We start from the raw sequence: 18,443 nt of genomic DNA, 5'->3' as shown, positions 1-18,443 counted from the left end.
GGCAGGTATGGTTTGTCAGGCTATGGCAGGGAAGAATAGGATAGTGGGCCACAAGAGCTTCTGCCTGAACCCCTAAACATCGTATGCCATTGGTTGGGTCTGCATGGTGGTCAGAGCTGCTGTAGCCATCTCAAGATTTGTCAGCCAGGAAAGCATTATCTTCTTATCTTTAGGGCCAGAGTGTACCAAAGGCGGCGAAAACTTTCTAAACCCCCCACCCCCAAAACAGGGAGTTGTCTCCTGGACTCATGTCTGGGGTGGATGAGCATCAGGTGAAGCAAAGGGCCATTTTCTCTTCTGCCTGCCACCGCCAGATATTTCCTGGTGGTGAAAAAATAAAATGTAATGCTCTTTATAAAGTTATCCCCTCCATGTTGGACAGAGGGTCTGACGACTTTACTCCAATGGACCCCTACACCTTCAGGCAGTCCGATTATGGCTCAGTGGCAGAGCTACCACTGTCAGAAAACCGTTTCCCCAGACACAGAATTAGTGGACAGACCACGGATTTAGCAGGCAGAATATTCGATCACGTTTGTAACTGAACATTCTGCCCTACAAACTAAATCTAGTCCATTTTGTCCAGCAACGATTATTAGTTTAGTGAGGAGGTATTGCTCGGCGGGCCTTAGCACTGGTGGCGCCCTGTGCAACGTTTGTGGGCGGCAACCCCCCCCCCCCCCCCTCATGACCAACTCTGCAATGGATTCCCACACTATCACCATTTGACAGTGCCCCTCAAGTCTCCATAACCACAGTCTTAAATTAATTTAGTTTTATAGTGCCACCTCACACCAGATTAAGAGGTCAATACTTACATCACACGCATGACAGACAAGTGTGTGTAGATCAGTATATAGGAATGTTACATAATACAGACCTACAAGGAGTAGGCGTCAGGTCACCAATACTGGTAGGCAGTATAGTTTAAGAGTCCTTGAACTGGAAAAGCACAAATTCTGAATTTAAAATGTAACACCATTGTTACGGGTTTCTTCAATGATGAGAATTGATTCTACCCAAATGAACCCCCTTTTGCAATATTAGGGGGGGAAAGAAAGACAGGGCAAAAATATAGCTCTAATATTTCCCTTGCAGTTTGCATGCAGCTCTTTGATGGCAGTTAGTAGCTTACTGCTCTATTAGGATTTTAACTTTTAAACTGCAAGTAACAAAAGGATCTCCGACAAAAGTAGTAACCCATTGACCCATTTATTATATGCACTTTGAATGTGAATGAGACACATAGCAGCAGGCATATTAACCCTCTGCATTATGAGGAGTCAAAACTTGACTAAACAAAGCTCCAGTCTCTCTCCAGGAAGAACATTAATCACCGGAGTTGTCATTTTTTATTGAGGTCTGAAAACTGCTGGGACAAAGTACGCAGCATCAGGTGCTTTGGAAAGGATGAACATGGCGCCTCCACCCAAAGTCAGCACCCGGTGCGGTGGCACCAAACGCACAGCCCTAGAGCCGGCCCTGTGCTTGACATTAATTGGCTTAAGACTAAACTAATCTTCTGCAGAGGCCTTCTTGTACTGAATTATTCAATTGTTATCCATCCCCCACTCCTTCCCTTTTACTTCAGATTTGCTCCAGTTTGTTACTGCACTGTTTGCACCGCAAACCCAATAGGTGCGCTTAGAGTTGTGTGGCAAACAAAGTCCAGTCACACCCACAATTGCATATCCAAGCATGGTCCAACAATTCATTTCACAGGCGTTTGCAACCATGAGGTGGCACATGCTAAGCTCAGTTACTTGTGAGAGACTGGAGGGATTGTTAAATTAGCCCAGCATCAGTTACGATTAGGTATGCACACATCATTCTATCAGAACAATAGGTGTGCCACCCAAAGACTCACCCAAGAGAACACATTGCTCACTGGAGACAGTATGCTGCTAGAAGTGTTTATTACTAGAAATACACAATACATGGTGACCCAGTATGAAATCTACAACCAAGTAGGATTTATAATACCGTAGCACTTAGAACAAAAGCATGTTCACCAGAAATTCATGTGCGGTACAAAAAGTGCTCAATAAAGACCAGTAACTGGTAAGATTCTGTGAATTACCTTAAAGATAACTACAATTATGGTCATACACATGCGCTCCGCAAGCTTTTATGCATTTAGCCTTGCCAACTCGTCCATCATGATTAGATGGAGCCATGCTGCAGAGGTGGCAGATAACTTGGGATAATTAGTATACAGACGCGAGTGCTGCAGTGCACATGCTACAAACTAACTTTTGCATGCATGCTGGCTGTCTGTCTCCTCCGCTACGTTCTTTGCTTCAGTATGATGAAGGTCATCCAACTGGGGATAAAAGGGACCCACCAGCCAGTTGAGTGATGTGTTGTTTACAACATAGTCCACCATATTATCCAGTGAACCCTTCATTTTGTCCAATTGCCCTTTAGTGGTTGTAAGAACGTTGTCAGAGATTTCTCTTACAGAGGCGGCCAAGTGGAAGTTCTGGTACAAATCGCCAGCCATTGAACTCAGGTGGTGAGCCTGTTCCTGGACGTTGTGGGGCAGGCCGTGTATACTGGACACTAAGGTGATGCAGGTGGTCTGAAGATGTTTTGTAAGGCTGCGGGCAATCGCCAGGGTACGAGACTCAACATCCTAGGAAAAAAGAAAAACAATTAAGTACTTGAACAAGGCTACATGTATTAGGCTTACAAACTGCCTATACTAGCATCAGTTTAAGCACAGGAATCTAGTCACAGCAGCTCCTTGCAGGGTTCTGCATAACTTCAGTTCAATGCACACGGCTGCAGCAACCATCCACAAATCGAGAGTATGAATAGCACTACATCCCCGCACAACCAATTCTTAAACATAAAGGCAGTAATCTGGAGCTCAGACAAGTGCAGATTTACCTCTGTGCCGTTACACTCGCCATAGTTTTGACCCGTGCTTTTGCTCCATTCCAACAAAGACTGATAAAGCTTTTCTTGGGCATCATGCAGCTTCTGGTTGGCGCTATCCATGTTATTCCGTGCATATTCCATCTAAAGAAGAAAGTGCATGGATGCCTTGTGTTACAGATCAGTAGTTAACAGATAAACAGTAAGAAAGTAACCAGAGTACAGTCAATGTGGATAGTTTACCACTGCAGTACCAATAAGAAATCCCACATTGCAAGTCCAGTTTTGTGCCCATTTTGAAAGCTGTCTAACGGGTCTGATCGAAAGGAAACTACAGCAGGCATGGAATGCAGAAATATTTAATGCACATTTCCAACCCCAATGAGGTGGAGCAGACGTGGTATAAAAGACTTATAACAGAGGGTATGGCCTTTCAGCTCAACACTAGACACAAGTAAACATCTAGAGGGTTAAGCGCAGTGGCAATGCTTTTCTTACCAGGGCAACTGTACGGTGGAGGTGAGAAATTGCTTCCTGGCTCCTGGATTTTGCATCACTCAACCGGGCCATGGCTTGCTGGTAGGCACGCTTCCGAACTTTGCTTGACAAGGATCCTATTCGATTATAGTAGTTTGGCTTCTGAGCCCCATCTTCAAAGCCTTGCACACATGCAGCTTCTGCAGCTGCAAACAAAAGCAAACTATTAGGTACTTAAGTTAGGACCCCAACCTGCCAACTCAATACACTTTAAACCATACTTATGCATTAAGGAAGTGAAGAGAATAATGTCCCGCAATCATAGTAACCATTACAAGTGGGATGGGAGCCATTTACCCAGTTCCTGTGTGTGAAGTGCAGTATGATTAGGGAACGAAAAGCATGACCTCCTCAGCCCCTTAAACAAAAAAACACCAACTAACTTTAGCTTGACCAAGTTATGTCACGTGTTAGAAGGGTCATTTGCTTGTTGGAGAAACCAAGTAACAAGACAACTTTTAGTAACCTGCCTTGGAAAAAGAAAAAGGAACAAAAAGCTTTTGTATTCCATTTCAAATGTGTACGTAAATGAAAGCCAAACGAAGACCATTCATACCGCAAAACAAACTCAATTGTTTTGTGCATTGCGTAGTACCACTACCGAACTCTAAAGTATTTTATATGTGTCCTGAGACTGCAAGTCCGTCAGCCATGAAAGGCCTCAAACGTATACCAAGTAACTCATAGGAGATCTTTGCTGCATCCCACCCACAATCAGAGTGTAGCACCTGCAAGTTACACAAGGGTCTCTGCAATAACCAAATTAAACCACCACCCTATCCTACTGGGGTGGTAACCTGGAAAAATGTAGGTTTTTATGTAGTGCATTACCAAAAAAAAAAAAAACCTATGCTCACTTTAATCGATACCATGTAAGCACAGTGCAGCTTATGTTATGTATAGTTTAACAAAAATTCCAACACACAAGATCTGGGCTTAAAGTCCTACTTTTATTTAAAGCAATAGAGCACCCAGTGGTGTAATGTAGACCTTCTGGAAGAAAAATGGACGGGTGGGGGTTACATATTCCAAGGAAGCCGACAAGCTGGTTATGCTGCTGGGGGCACGCTAGGAGCTTCAGATTAAGGAAACTCCTTGCCACACACTAAGCAGATCGCCGGGAATTCTACCGGATTGGAGGTAAATGAAGGTAGACTGGTGGGAATCCATGGATTGTGCTGCACAGGAAGATGCTAATGGATGGTGTCTAGAGGGAAGACCATTTAAGTTCTTGGGCTTTGTGGCATTTTATGGGCAGAAAAGAACTTCTGAAGACAAACTACGGGTCTGAGGACAAGCTTGAATAGTCGATGTTTTAAGAGCCAATAGAATGTGGTCTGAAAATAGGCAGAAATGTGCCAGAAAGTGTTCAGTGCAGGAATGGGATGTTGACATATGGTGGGAAAAGAGCAAGTTGAAGTCTAGGAAGATGAGGCCCGGTAGGGAGTATATAAACGGAGTAGAGGAGGGAAGGCCAGTGAAATTTGTGCGCCAACTAAAGGCTTATGTCTGAAGTGGACTGTGGATCAAATGACACTTTTCAGCCTGACCAACTGTGGCAACACAAGGACTAGCCAAGGGCCCCCGGAGAGCTAAGAGATAAAAATGTGATGGCAAAGTGGGCAGCAGCCAACACCAAGGCTCCATAGCCAGCCCTTTCCCTGCACAGTAGGCCCTTAGAGAGTCCATTCACCACCACAAACAGGATGTAACACAAGATGTTTATATTTGAAGTTGTTTTTTTGTATTGTCGGTATCCTAGACAGACTTACGGGGGACTAATTAAACGAATCCTCAGATGTACTCACCCAACTCTTCCTCTGTCAGTGGGAGATACTGGTCTATTAGAGTCTCTGATTTGGTGAGTGCCGAGTCCACACCATTACTCACAATTTGAGCCACATGGCTGCCTAGCACGGTGTTAATACTGCCATGTACAACAGACTTGGTCATTTCCACGCTCTCATGAACAGCTTCTTTGGTCTTGTCGACCACACCGGTGATTGTATGCACCACAGTATCTCTGGCACCCGTTACTGTAATGGATAAGGCTTCTTTGGCACCAACAACCATATCTGAGGCTTGGGACACAATCTATTGAAAAGTACAAGAGCATAAAACTTCAAATGTATTTCATTCAATGTATAGCTTAAGCATATAAAAAAAATTGCCTGAATAGGAAAGTTCTCAATTACAAAAGTACGTATAAGGATTGAAATAAGCTGCACAGCATGAAAGTTTAGTATTAGTAGCAGCAAGTTAAAGGAATTGTCAACTACAGATCCAGATAAAGGGCATGCAGTCAGTATTGCTAACCATACATAAATACTACCATCATGCATCTGTATTGTTGAAACTATTACCTTGTCTGACGGCTGATGCAATATTGGTAGCTTCTCTTCTAGCTTATCAAGACCCATACATGCATAGTTGTTCGCCACTGCAACTGAAAACATTGAATATTAAGTTTTACAGTTAAAGCCATTCAGTTTGTATAGAGTTTGAATGAGCACTTGTTTACATGCCGCTGCCTGCCTCTACCCAAATTACTTAGATTGAGGGTGCAATGAGAGCGGGAATTTCATGTATAGGTAGACCGTTTGGATCTCACTGTCACGAGTACGATTCAGAGGAACCAAATAATGACTCCAATTGAGGGGGGGGGGGGGCGCAGTAGATTTACTTCATTGCATATACACAACAGTATGCAAACAAACACAGAGTAGTTGTAAACAGAGGGAGGTGCACATTGCTCTACCTATCAGTAGCTCTCCTGTATGCATTCTAGCCTCCCAAGTTGAAATTTTGCTTGGTTAAATCAGCACATGTATGACAATTGTGCATTCTCAGAACACTTCAGCTGATGCTTAAAGAAAAATGGCTGGGTTTCCAAAATCTTTTTAAAGTTGAATTTTGACTGAATCATGTGCAGAGACTTATCACCGATATGATTACTCTTGTGCCATGGGCACTACAGCTAGCATATACTACCTACGTGTAGGCATTCCAAATTGACAAAACCTTTTTCCCCCCCGTTTGATGCACGGAGGTGATCACTGCTGCGAATCTTGGACCCAGTGGTCACCAACGTGATCTTGTCCAGTGTAGCTACTATTAGAACTGTAATATTATTAACTTGCAATGATTTTCGCTCAGCAGCTCAGATTATATAAAGGTTGAATTCCTGCCCTAGCCCATACCTCCAATGCCACCTGTGTTGCCAGCAACTGTCTAACACCCTGTCCACATACAGAAAAAGCTTGTGCGATCGCGCTCAGACACTCCTTTTCCAACGGTTATGTCAGGTGATTAGAACCCAGTCGTTGATGACCGTTAGATGTGTGGGCCAGTAACATTCCGCAGGGAGAGCCCGCCATTATGTAGAGTCTGCATCACTTGTCTGGGATGACACTTTCCAATCTTAAAAATCAAGGAAGGTACATAACTAACTAGCTCTTAACAGTTAATGCAGAGCTAGTTGTGAGCTCAAACCATGCCCACCCCAATCTCGAAACCAATCAGGTAATTCCCCTTACTGATCAACTAATCCATGTCTCAAGGAAGGCTAAAAGTTGAAGCTGCATCACTGACTTCCTGCCGTCAAAACGCAACTTTGTTATGGTTCCTTCTGAGACAAGCTTCCCAACACGAAGAGCACTTCTCCAAAGATGTTTGGCCTACACCTCAAACGGACCCGTCTGCTCGTAAAGACTGGTAGGGTACACCAAGCAAAGACATTTAACAAAAATGCCAACATTTCAACAAAATCAATATGCAAAGGAGAATCTGGATGGTAGCGTTACAGACATTACTTAAAAAGGATCAACACTAAACACTTTCAGACTCTTCCGTAGTCAATCATTACATTAACATTTCTCTGAAGTCTGTCAACTTTAAAGTCGCAATACTTTTTGAACATACAGCTGCATCCGGCATCAGAATAGCTATGCCACAGCAAGCCTACCATGGGGAAATGCTAAAAGTGCAGCTACCGCCCTTCAAGTGGCTTACATCGCTACTTTCAAGGGATGCAGTCACAAATTGGAATAGTAGGGCGAGTAAGACAGTTTACGAACTGAAGTCCGTCTGCAAACCCAGACTAAGCATGAAATTTGAACCTCGAGCAACAGCATTGCATGTAACATTTTCACGGAGGGGGGGGGGGGGCAATAAGCAGCCTTTAGCTTCACTTACTCTGAGGCTCCATCTTTTGAAGTATTGGTTTGGCGCTCGTTATCGCGACGTTAGTGACGGTCAGTACTCCCATTTCTGCCACTTCACAGACAGACCTCAGGTAGGGATGGTTCTCCTTTGTGTTGGCGTAGACGGAGGACACCATGCCATAGGTGGAGCTAATAAGGGGGAAGCTGATCACGCGTGACACCACATTCTGTTTAAGAAACAAACATTGTAAGTCATCTGTAAAAAAAAGTCACTGGTTTTTACTTAACTCAAAATAAAAAAGTAAATTAATAAACCCAGCCATTACCTGTGGATGCTCAACTGCTAACGAAGACATCGTGGTATCGCAAATCCTATTGAACGGATAAAAGATTAGCAAAGTAACGAGAAAGCCACAGTAGCAACTACTACTTATCACCAGTAATACACATTAGCAAAGGAACGAGAGAAACCAGACAACTACCCACAGAAAAACCATGGTCTTGGGTGACACTGAAAAACATTAAATTGATAAAAGCTTAACACCTTCGAGTTTATTGCCCAGCTTTGTGACAGACTTCGAGCGAAATCAAAAGCCAGGGATGCACAGGCTCATTTACCGTTTAAGCAAATAGGTCACGTTTTCAACATGCGACAGTAAAACAGGGATTTAGTGGTTTGCCGCGTTCTCTTTACCTATATCTACATGTGCTAGCTATAACAAGCCTTAGTGTTGGTCCCCTCCCTCAATCGGATCATAAACGCTCCTGGGCTGCACATACGCCGTTTAGAGTGCAGCCTATCTACTTAAGAGCGCTGAAAATCAAAGCGAGGAATGGGGGGGGGTCCCATCAAAGGGGCGTAACCAACGCAATTAAAGGCGTGGCTTAAACACACGTAAACTGGAAATTTACGCGTAGGGTAGTGTACCGCCCGACTGGGATTTTGCTGCTTCTGTGAATGCAACCAGATATACAATATCACAAGTAACATACAACAAGCCAGGACCAGGCAGGCAACTAGAGCCAAATTTCGGGGGGCTGAAAAAGATTGGGGGTGGCTTAGCCTTACAGCCATAGGCAGAGTGGCTGTAAAGAAGGGGTGAAAACACAACAAAAGCCTCATTAACGAGTAAATGGTCGTTTAAAGACCTGTGAAGTACTCGGGTGCGGCTGCAATTAGACGGACGCCAGTCCGCGAGGCTGTCTCAGCCGGGCTGACACACATGGGGGGGGGGGGGGGGGGGGGGTAGGAGGAGGGGGGCTCAAGCCCGGTGAGCCCAATGCGCACCTGGCCAGGACTAGTCAGTTTTGTCAATGGCGGTTAGTTGCCCAAGATAAATAAGCAACAACTATGGCTTTGTTGTTTAGAATATTGAAAATACTTGATTTCTGAAATGAGACTGAAATAACTATAACGAGTGTCTTTGAAGTTACACCAAAGGCAGTGAAGGGTTGCACGCAGAGTTTAGATTTATTTTTTTCGGTGAGGGCGAAAATAGCAAGCTCGATAGGGACCCGTATCAGCACCTGCTTTTAAGACCGGTCGGTGCTCAGCAACAGCAGGACACGGCCCACTTGAAACCCTGCCAGGAATCCCTGTGGAGACCTCTGATACGCGGTCACACAGGAAGAGTGCAGCGAGCGCCCCCTACTACCCGCTTAAAGTTAACGAGTGAAGCCTCTAAGCGCTAGAGGAAAATGTTGCAGCGCGTATATCAAAAAATAAATAAATCACCACTTCTTCCAGAGGGGACGAAATCCTTGCGCTAACACTACCTAACGGGGAGAAATACCACCTACATCCCGGCGATTTAAGGCGTCGAAATATCAACCCCTCCCCAATTCACCTTGCTCACCACCACAGCTTCCAGACAAAAACGTTCTGCTATCAAGTATGATGCGCGACCGTTATTTATGCTTCTGCGCTTCTCGCGAGACTGCAGCTTAGCCCACTCTGTGACAGCACAGGAGCGTCATAGAGGCCGTAGTGTAATCGTACGTCACGCGCTGCCTCTAGGAATTCCCACCTGCTTAATCCCCTCCCTCCCACGAAGTTTAAAGACAGCTGTTAAGTACGTCGTTGCAGTTTTTATGCTAATATGTTAATACTGATCCCTCTCGTCTAATTTTCACAAGTAGGCTGTCGCTCAGCCACAAGGAACGTGATAAAATGGACTTATGATGCAGTTAAAGTTGAAATGTTCATGTGATGTGACCAGGGTCGGTGTGGGAACGCAAAGCAGCCGTGGCACATTCTCCTCATAACAAAAGTAGGACATAAATACTACTCATATTTAATGTAGATTTTCCTAATACATTATGACGGAAAGTCGAGTATTATGCTTTCTTATCCTGCTTTATTTTCCATAGCAGCCAAGATAAGTAAGAAAATACAGTTCCCAGAGGGCCAAGGGGAGACAAATGGCCAATGGGAACGCAAAAGACCAAAACCTTGTAACCAATCAGGAAACACTAGTATGGATAACGTCACATCTGACTGCGAACATTCCTCTTTTCGCAAGCGAGCAGATCAGATAGAGTGAATAAACAGTGGAACAATAGAAAAAACAATAGAAAGGGCTAAAGTCCAAGAACAAAAGGTTTGCCCAACATCCAGCCAGGATCGGCGAACTGCAGGAAACGCAGTAGAAGAATCGAGAGCAGAAGGAGACTTGACCCAATGAAGAGGCAGACGCTTACGCAGGTCATCTGTTCCATCATGAAGATGCTGGAGGCAACACTGGAGTCTCTAAAGGGAGGGAGAAACACAGTTAGAAGTGTTGTGGTGGGATAATACTCGCCTCTGTGTCTCTAATAAAATTAAGACTTTCCGTCATAATGTATTAGGAAAATCTACATTTTATGGCAAGACCGGAGGCTCCTATTATGCTTGTTTAAAGCATATCCACTACCAAAGAAGCAACAGTAACAACAGGATACAATAAAACATTCGAAATACATTGTCATTAGACCAATCTGCTGATCTCAGAATGTCCTCCAAGCGAGAGCCTGCCGAAAATGCTTTGGAGGCCATGGCTCCTCTGGTGGAATGAGCTCCGAAAACGGAGACATCAATGCCTGCAAGGGACATGACCCAACGGGCCAGAGTAGCAGAGGAAACTGGAAGATGGGGTATACGGAAGGAAATGAGGAGTTGGGAGTGAAAGGACGTTCTGAGCTCAGAAGTTCTTTGTTCATACACTTTGAGACATTGACCTACACATTATTTAGGATGGGAAGGGAAATAAGGATAAAAAAACAGAATTTATATTTGTCTTAGTCCTTCTATTAATGTTGAACAAAACACCTGTACGAGACAATTGCCTGGAGAAAATCTCCAAGGCTTTAACATCTGAAACACGTTTTATCGAGACAATGCAAAGTAACATGATAAGTTTAGCTGACAACATTTTCAGAGAAAGAGCAGAATTATCTGGCCAATTAGAAAACAGCTTGAGAACTACATTAACATCCCATAAATTTGAATACTTAGCCAACAGAGGTTTGGAAAAACGAACTCCTCGCAGAAGGCGACAGATCAAAGGATGAACGCGCACTGGCTTGCCATCGATCGGGGAATGGTTAAGTGAAATGGCAGATCTGTACAGATTGATAGTCCTGTATGACTTACCTGCACTGGCTTCAGAAGCCAAGAAATTGACCACAAAATTCAGAGGGGCTGAAAAGGGATTGATATGTCTCTCCATACACCAGCTTGCCCATAAAGACCAAGCTGACTTGTAAGCTTTTGAGGTCCCAGGGTCCCAGGCTTTGCTGATAAAGAGAGAAGCCTCCTGCGAAAGGAGGAAGTCAGGAAGGCCAGGCTGGAAACTTTCCACGCCGACAGAACCAGGGAACTGTCCAAAACAAGATTGTGTGGAAGGCTTAAGGGGTTCAGAAGCAAGTCCTTGCTGGCCGGGAGGAGTAACGGGAAATCCACCACCATCTCCAGAAGAGACGGAAACCAAATCTGAGATTGCCAAAAGGGGACCACAATGACTAATGACATCGACTGATGACGTACCTGAGAAAGTACCCTGCTGATCATCAGAAAAGGAGGAAAAGCATAGTAGAGGTGAAGCGACCAGTCCTGAAGGAACGCATCCGTTGCCAGGGCTGAAGGATCTGGGTGCCAGCTGAAAAAACAAGGTAAGTGAGTGTTGAGGCGGAAAGCAAAGAGATCGATATAAAAAGGGCCCCATTTTTGAGAAAGAGATCGGAAGACGGATGGAAGAAGCTTCCAATCGCTGGAGTCTCGAAGATAGCGAGAATGCCAATCCGTCACTGCATTGAGATCTCCCGGAAGATATTCCGCTGTCAGGGATAAATTGTTTGACAGACAATACTCCCAAAGACTCTTTGCCAATTCTGCAAGGGGCCTGGATTTGGTGCCACCGAGATGGTTGATGTAGCGGACCGCAGAAACATTGTCCATACGAAGAAGAATTGAACAGCGAACCCTGTTCTTTGTTAGGCTTTGAATCGCAAAGGAACCTGCAAGCATCTCTAGACAATTGATGTGCAATTTCGACTCCCTGCGAGACCATGTACCACCAGTCGATATTGGCCCACAACAGGCGCCCCAGCCCGACAGGCTTGCATCTGACTCTAACACAAGATCTGGGGCAGAGGCGAAGATAGTTCGCCCGTCCCACGCATATAAATGGTCTATCCACCATTGAAGTTCGACGCGAGACTCTTGATCCAGAGCGATAAGGTCTGCGTAAGCCAAACCTTGACGTAAATGTCTGATTTTTAGACGCTGAAGGGCCCGATAATGGAGAGGGCCTGGAAAGATGGCCTGAATGGGAGCAAAGAGAAGGCCGACTATTCGTCCGAGAGATCTGAGGGATATAAGGGAAGTCCGAAGGACGTGAGAAATCTCTGACTTGATGATCGAGACTTTCGATTGAGGGAGCAGGAGGGACGCCGTGGAGGAGTCCACGAGGAAACCCAAGAACTCGATGCGCTGGGAATGAAGCAGCATCGATTTCTCGTGATTGAGAAGGAAACCCAGATCCAGGAGCAGGGACTGAGTGATGTTGAGGTCGGACAGAAGCAGTTGTTTGTCTGTGTTCATGATCAAGATGTCGTCCAAGTATATTATAAGTCTGATCCCGAGGGATCGCAGGAATGCCACCACTGGTTTTAATACTTTCGTAAAGCACCATGGTGCTGAAGACAGACCAAAAGGGAGAGAAGTGAAACGATAAGTGATGCCTAACCATTGGAATTGAAGAAACTTGGTATGGGAAGGATGAATTGGAATGGTGAGGTAGGCGTCCTGTAAGTCCAATCTGATCATCCAATCGTTTGGATGAAGAGTATCACTTAAGTGAATAATAGTCTCCATTTTGACGTGGCGATAAACCACAAATTGGTTGAACCATTTTAGATTTATAACTGGACGCATCTTTTTGTTCTTTTTCTGAACTAAGAAAAGTGAACTGAGAAAACCTGAGGAATCTAAAGGAGCGATTTGAATGGCCCGGTTTTGAAGAAGGGATTGGATTTCCAGCGAGACTAGCTGAGACATTTCGGTGGAGAAGATCAGAGGAGGAGGGAACACAGTTTGGGAAGGCGGCGCATAAAGCTCTATAAGATAGCCTTGAACTGTATTTAGTACCCAAGGGTCTGCGCTGATAGTTCCTACTGGGGGGGGGGGGGGGAGGAGAAAGACGTACCTTGTTGGTTGTTGTTGTTTCGGTAATATCGTTGACCTCGACCTCTGAAACCACGACGTCATTACGGGTAGAATTGAGGCTTGTAGTCTTGGGAACCGGAATTGAAGGAACCTCTGGAGCCTTGGTTGGGATAGGAGCGGCCGGAAGAGCGACCCTTGCCTCTGCCGGCCCGTCCAAAAACCAGAGGCGAAAACACTTTCTTGATAGAGTGCTGTGCCTTGTCCAAGGAGGCGAAGGTAGAAACAAATCTGCTTAGGTCTTTAACTAGAGTGTCACCGAAGAGAAGTCCATTCGCCTTAAAGCCTGGGTCTTGTGGGGCTAAATTAGCCAACTTTGGGTCGAGTTTAATGGGAAGCCCTTTGCGGCGTTTGTGAGTGATAGCGGCATTGGCGTGCCCCAGAAGGCAAAAAAGGCAAAAGGCTAGTTGAACCCACAAAGAGATGTCCTCAGCAGACAAATCAGTGCCCTCAAGACGGGTAGATTCTGCCAAATCAAAAATACGCGCCAAAGGACCTACAACGAGCCAAGCTTTGTCCACTCCTTTGCGTGGGTGTTTACCAAACTTGGAGAAAAAAGTAAGTAAGGGCTGATCAATGGAAGGGACGGAGGTGAATTTCTCAGCTAACGAGGGCTTAGGGCACTCAGACTTCAAACTTGATCTAGCAGAGGAATCCAATGGAAAACGAAGTCTGGCCGAGATATAATCGCCCACATGAGGAGCAGGGAACCATTCAGTGGAATTAGGGTGGTGAATGGTAGAAGGGTCAAACATAGGCACCGCTTCCGAGTCCATGACAGGTTCAAAATTAAAAGAATCCGACTTGGATTTTTTTGAAGGAGGGGAGGGAGGATCAGAAAAATCAAAAAGATCAAATAAGTCATCTGCGTCATCCATGTCATCGTCTGTGTCCATAATGGTGGAAATAACCAATTTTTTGGGAGCCTCTGATTGCTTTGTTTTATGTTTACGTTTGCCCTCTGAACTCAACAACCCCTCCTAGGTAGGAGGCCTGGGAGGCACTTGGTCCTCGATCAAACGCGAGGAGGCCTCGCTATCTACACGTGACGCAGTATTAGAAGCATGAAAAGAAGCAGAGGAAACCACCTTTCTTTTTCTGCTATCCCCCGCAGATTGGGCCAATGCTTTTGACAACAGACTCATCATAGAATTTTCCATGCCTTTGGACAGGCGCTTCATGGACATTTCTACCGCATTTTCCACAGAATGATTGATGAACATATTTAAATCATTCTTGAAGGCTTCGTCTTCCTCATGCTGCCGGTCGGAACCGGGAGAACTATCAATTTCCATTGGCTTGCAGTAGAATTGGAAAATGTGGGCAGTAAGGGGTTAACTGGGGCTAGAAGGGAGGAACAGAAACCAGGACACTCCCTTTAGGGGTGTGAAAGAAGGCGGCGCGCTCACAGAGGCTTCGTGAAGCGGCCGCAAGTTTAGGGAACGAGAGCTCTGGAAAAAACCGGAGGAAACAGTCGGAGCACTCCGTGAGGGCAAAAGGAGACCTTCGAGCTGACAGACGCTCGGGAAAGGTGGCAAAAAAGGCTGGGAAACTTCTGCGTTCCGCAAGACGAGAGACAAATAGCGAATGCGCAACGGTTGAAACCAACCGGACTCCGCGCACATAGGGGGGAAAAGCGGAGTGGAAACCCAACAAGTGAGAGTGAGAACGCTGAAACAGAGCGGTAAGCTAAATATGATAAAATGGGCCAAATATATGATAATATACAGCATAAACAAACACCACCAAGCATAAAAACATTGTATGTAAAGGAGCAACGAGGATAAGTCACTTATCTGACTGCGAGCAGCAAGAAAAGAGGAATGTTCGCAGTCAGATGTGACGTTATCCATACTAGTGTTCCCTGATTGGTTACAAGGTTTTGGTCTTTTGCGTTCCAATTGGCCAGTTGTTTCCCCTTGGCCCTCTGGGAACTGTAGTTTCTTACTTATCTTGGCTGCTATGTAAAATAAAGCAAGATAAGAAAGCATAATAGGAGCCTCCGGTCTTACCATAAAATTATATATAAAATTGCATTAGCTTTTAAAGCACAGCAAAGGATGACATTGCTGGTCACCAGGATTCAACACTCTCTCTGAGGGCCCTTCAATGATTCCCTCACTATCACCATATCGTCTTCCAACAGTGCCCCTCATCTCGCCATAGCCCCTCTGTGACAAGTATTTAATTTGTTTTAAAGCACCTCTCATATCAGTGTAGGGTGTTGGAGCACTTAACATCACACACAAATACAGAGACAATGACTCATACGCGTGTAAATCAGTGTATAAAAAATATCACACAAGATACTTGTAGGCATTTTTAAAGAAATGTTTGGTCTGGAGAAGCACAAACTCGGGATTCAAAATGTAACACAGTGGTTAGGTTGGCTTTATTAATAAGAATGTACTTCTACCTAAACAAACCCTTTTTTAGCAACAGTAGGATAAGTGGAAAGTGCAAGACCTCTGACCTCCTGGTCTGAGAACTGCTACACTCCCCAGCAGCTCAGCTGTTTGCGCGTTTCACTGCTGACCTCGTGCACCTCCTACTGGTAGGTGTTCGAGGCGGCCAAGGTCCGGCTGTGCCCGCTTCGTGCTGCCTTCAGTGCCTGACCAGGCATCTGATGTGATTTTGTTATTGTTTTTCTGGTTTATGTAACCGTTCTCTGTCACTTCTTGCTTTTCCTCTGTTTTTAATTCCCCTCGTATTTCCTGTGCTTTTGTTTTCCTGTCGCTTCAGCCCGCTCCATCCCACCACTGCTTCCCCTGCGGCCCCTCCCACCTGCTGGTTCCCGCTCCCGCCTCCCAGCTGCACGCCCCTCCCCCTTCCCTATTAATGGCGGTCGCTGCGGGGGAGCGCGTGCAAGTCCTCTGACCTCCTGGTCTGAGAACTGCTACACTCCCCAGCAGCTCCGCTGTTTGCGCGTTTCACCACTGACCCCCTGCACCTCCTACTGGTAAGTGTTCGAGGCAGCCCAGGTCCTGCTGTGTCCGCTTCGTGCTGCCTCCAGTGCCTGACCCTGCCTCTGGTGTGATTTTGTTATGGTTTTTCTGGTTTTTGTAATCGTTCTGGGCCACTTCTTGCTTTTCCACAGTTTTTAATTCCCCTCGTATTGCCTGTGCTTTTGTTTTCCAGTTGCTTTCAGCCCACTCCATCCCGCTCCTGCTTCCCTTGCGGCCCCTCCCCCCTGCTAGTTCCTGCCTGGTTCCTGCTCCCGCCTCCCAGCTGCACGCCGCTCCCCCTTACCTATTAATGGCGGCCGCTGCACAGACACGCCGCTGGCACGCCGAAGGCACGCCAAAGGCAAGCCCGTCTGCTCCCATCTGCGCCTGTCTGCGCCCGTCTGTGACCTGACCGTGACCCGACCGCGACCCGACCACGACCCGACCGTGACCTGACCGTGACCTGCGCCAGGAACCTTGGATCTCCAACCATCCGCCGCTACGACGCAGCTACCCTTCTTCTACTAAACCTCGGAAAGAACAACAACTGCCAACTGTCCACGCCGAGCTCCACCCACGGACAGTTCTCCTGCCACCATTGCCACCAGACCTTCACCACCGTCCCCGCCTCCAACTCCGCCAACACCCTAAGATGCATCCTCCTCAACATGCGCTCCATGCACAGACACGCCGCAGAGATCTGGAACCTCCTGGACACCCTCTCACCTGACATCGCCTTCTTTACAGAATCCTGGACCAACACCTCCTCCGCCCCTGACATCGCCATCGCCATGCTGGACGGATGCAAGATCCAGAAGAAGAACCGGAGGTGGGCTCGCCATAGTGCACAAAACTCCCTCCGCCTCTCCACCTCGAGCAACACCTTCCCCACCGCCGAAAACCTGCACTTTCAGGTCCAGACCAGCCCCAACTCCACACTCCGTGGCACCCTCGCCTACAGATCACCCGGCCCCTGGCCCTCTTCGCCGACACCCTCACCGACCTCATCGCACCCAACGCTATTGCCTCCATGGACTACATACTCATCGGAGACCTGAACTTCCACCTCGACAACCCCAGCGACTCAAACTCCACCACCCTCCTAGACAACCTCGCCAACATTGGACTGAAACAACTGGTCACCACGCCGACCCACAATGCAGGACACACCTTCATCCCCGTCTTCACAGGAGGAAACAGCGACCATTTCAGCCACACCACGCAACCCCCATGGACCGACCACTACTGTGTACACTTCCTCGTCGACAAACCCAAGCTGCCCAAACCCGCTCCTCACTCTCCGCAAAGGAACTGGAGCAGAGTCACAGAGGAGCAGCTCAACTCCACCCTCAACAGCAACACCCCACCACTGCAACAGACACCAACCTCACAGCCAGGGAATTTCACACATGAATCTCCAACTGCGCAGACAAGCTCGCCCCCACTACGCAACTCCGACAGACAGCGCCCCAGAAAAGCCGCCTGGTTCACCACCGACCTTCAAGAAGCAGACTGCGGCTTGACCGATGTCTAGCAGAAACAGAACCCTGGCGTTAGAGACTACACTTATTATTGGCAGGCTACACGTGGGAGTCAGGATGACTTAGTATTCCAGGATTTTTCCTTTCAGTGCTCGGTTTAAGATGTAGTGAACAGATGCACTTTACTTTGAGAAACTGGGTACCTCTGAGGCCTTTTGGAATTCTGAATTTTGTCTACCACGTAACAATGTCAGCTGTATTTCACGAGTAACTGGGAACCCTTGGATTTAATCTCGGCCCCCTCTTTGAAGTGAACATTTTTGAAAGAAACATAGTTGGAATGTGAAATTATCTGATAAGAAGTTGCCACCTGTTCGTTTTCTGACCTAGGAGCCCACAGGCCCACTACAATCAGTTCAACCACCTAGCCAATGGTGGTTCACTGTGCCCCTTGACAGTACTGAGGAAGACCCCATTGTAAGGATCAAGGTCACCTACATCTGTCAGGGGTCGAAACGTAGACATTTTGTTGTATATATGCCAGTGTGGGCAACAGTGCTGTTTTCATTGTGCCTTTTCAGCGACATAATGGCTGTTAATTAATTTGCTTGTATATAATTGTCATGTAGGACAATCCATTTCTTTTGTGAATAATATTGTTGATGCATATACTGTCACTCCCTTTCCGCCCTCATTTAACCCTCACATTGCACACAAGTCCTTCCTTTCTCGCTTC

General features: G+C 46.4%; 1 protein-coding gene across 1 annotated transcript; it reads right to left on the bottom strand.

Moving 5' to 3' along the window:
• Positions 1 to 1,899: 1,899 nt before the first annotated feature.
• Positions 1,900 to 9,536, bottom strand: LOC146866214 (perilipin-2-like). The gene is made up of 8 exons (XM_085634649.1): positions 9,428 to 9,536; positions 7,907 to 7,952; positions 7,612 to 7,807; positions 5,781 to 5,863; positions 5,226 to 5,511; positions 3,379 to 3,563; positions 2,893 to 3,024; positions 1,900 to 2,635 (listed from the first exon to the last, which is right to left on the bottom strand). Exons 2-8 carry the CDS (start codon positions 7,934 to 7,936, stop codon positions 2,249 to 2,251), a joined length of 1,299 nt encoding a protein of 432 aa, XP_085490775.1. The 5' UTR covers positions 7,937 to 7,952; positions 9,428 to 9,536; the 3' UTR covers positions 1,900 to 2,248.
• Positions 9,537 to 18,443: the final 8,907 nt, after the last annotated feature.

The sequence above is a fragment of the Triturus cristatus genome, chromosome 2_1 (genome assembly GCF_964204655.1).
Source record: "Triturus cristatus chromosome 2_1, aTriCri1.1, whole genome shotgun sequence".
Classification (NCBI taxonomy): Eukaryota; Metazoa; Chordata; class Amphibia; order Caudata; family Salamandridae; genus Triturus; species Triturus cristatus.
Note: the sequence above shows the minus strand (reverse complement) of the source record. Positions and strands in the feature narration are given on the sequence as shown.

Coding starts and splice junctions, on each gene's coding strand:
- LOC146866214 (XM_085634649.1), bottom strand. CDS start 7,936: ATGTCTTCGTTAGCAGTTGAGCATCCACAG. Junction 5,512..5,780: donor TGCATCAGCCGTCAGACAAG/GTAATAGTTTCA, acceptor ACTTTTCAATAG/ATTGTGTCCCAAGCCTCAGA. Junction 3,025..3,378: donor TCCACCGTACAGTTGCCCTG/GTAAGAAAAGCA, acceptor TTTCTTCTTTAG/ATGGAATATGCACGGAATAA.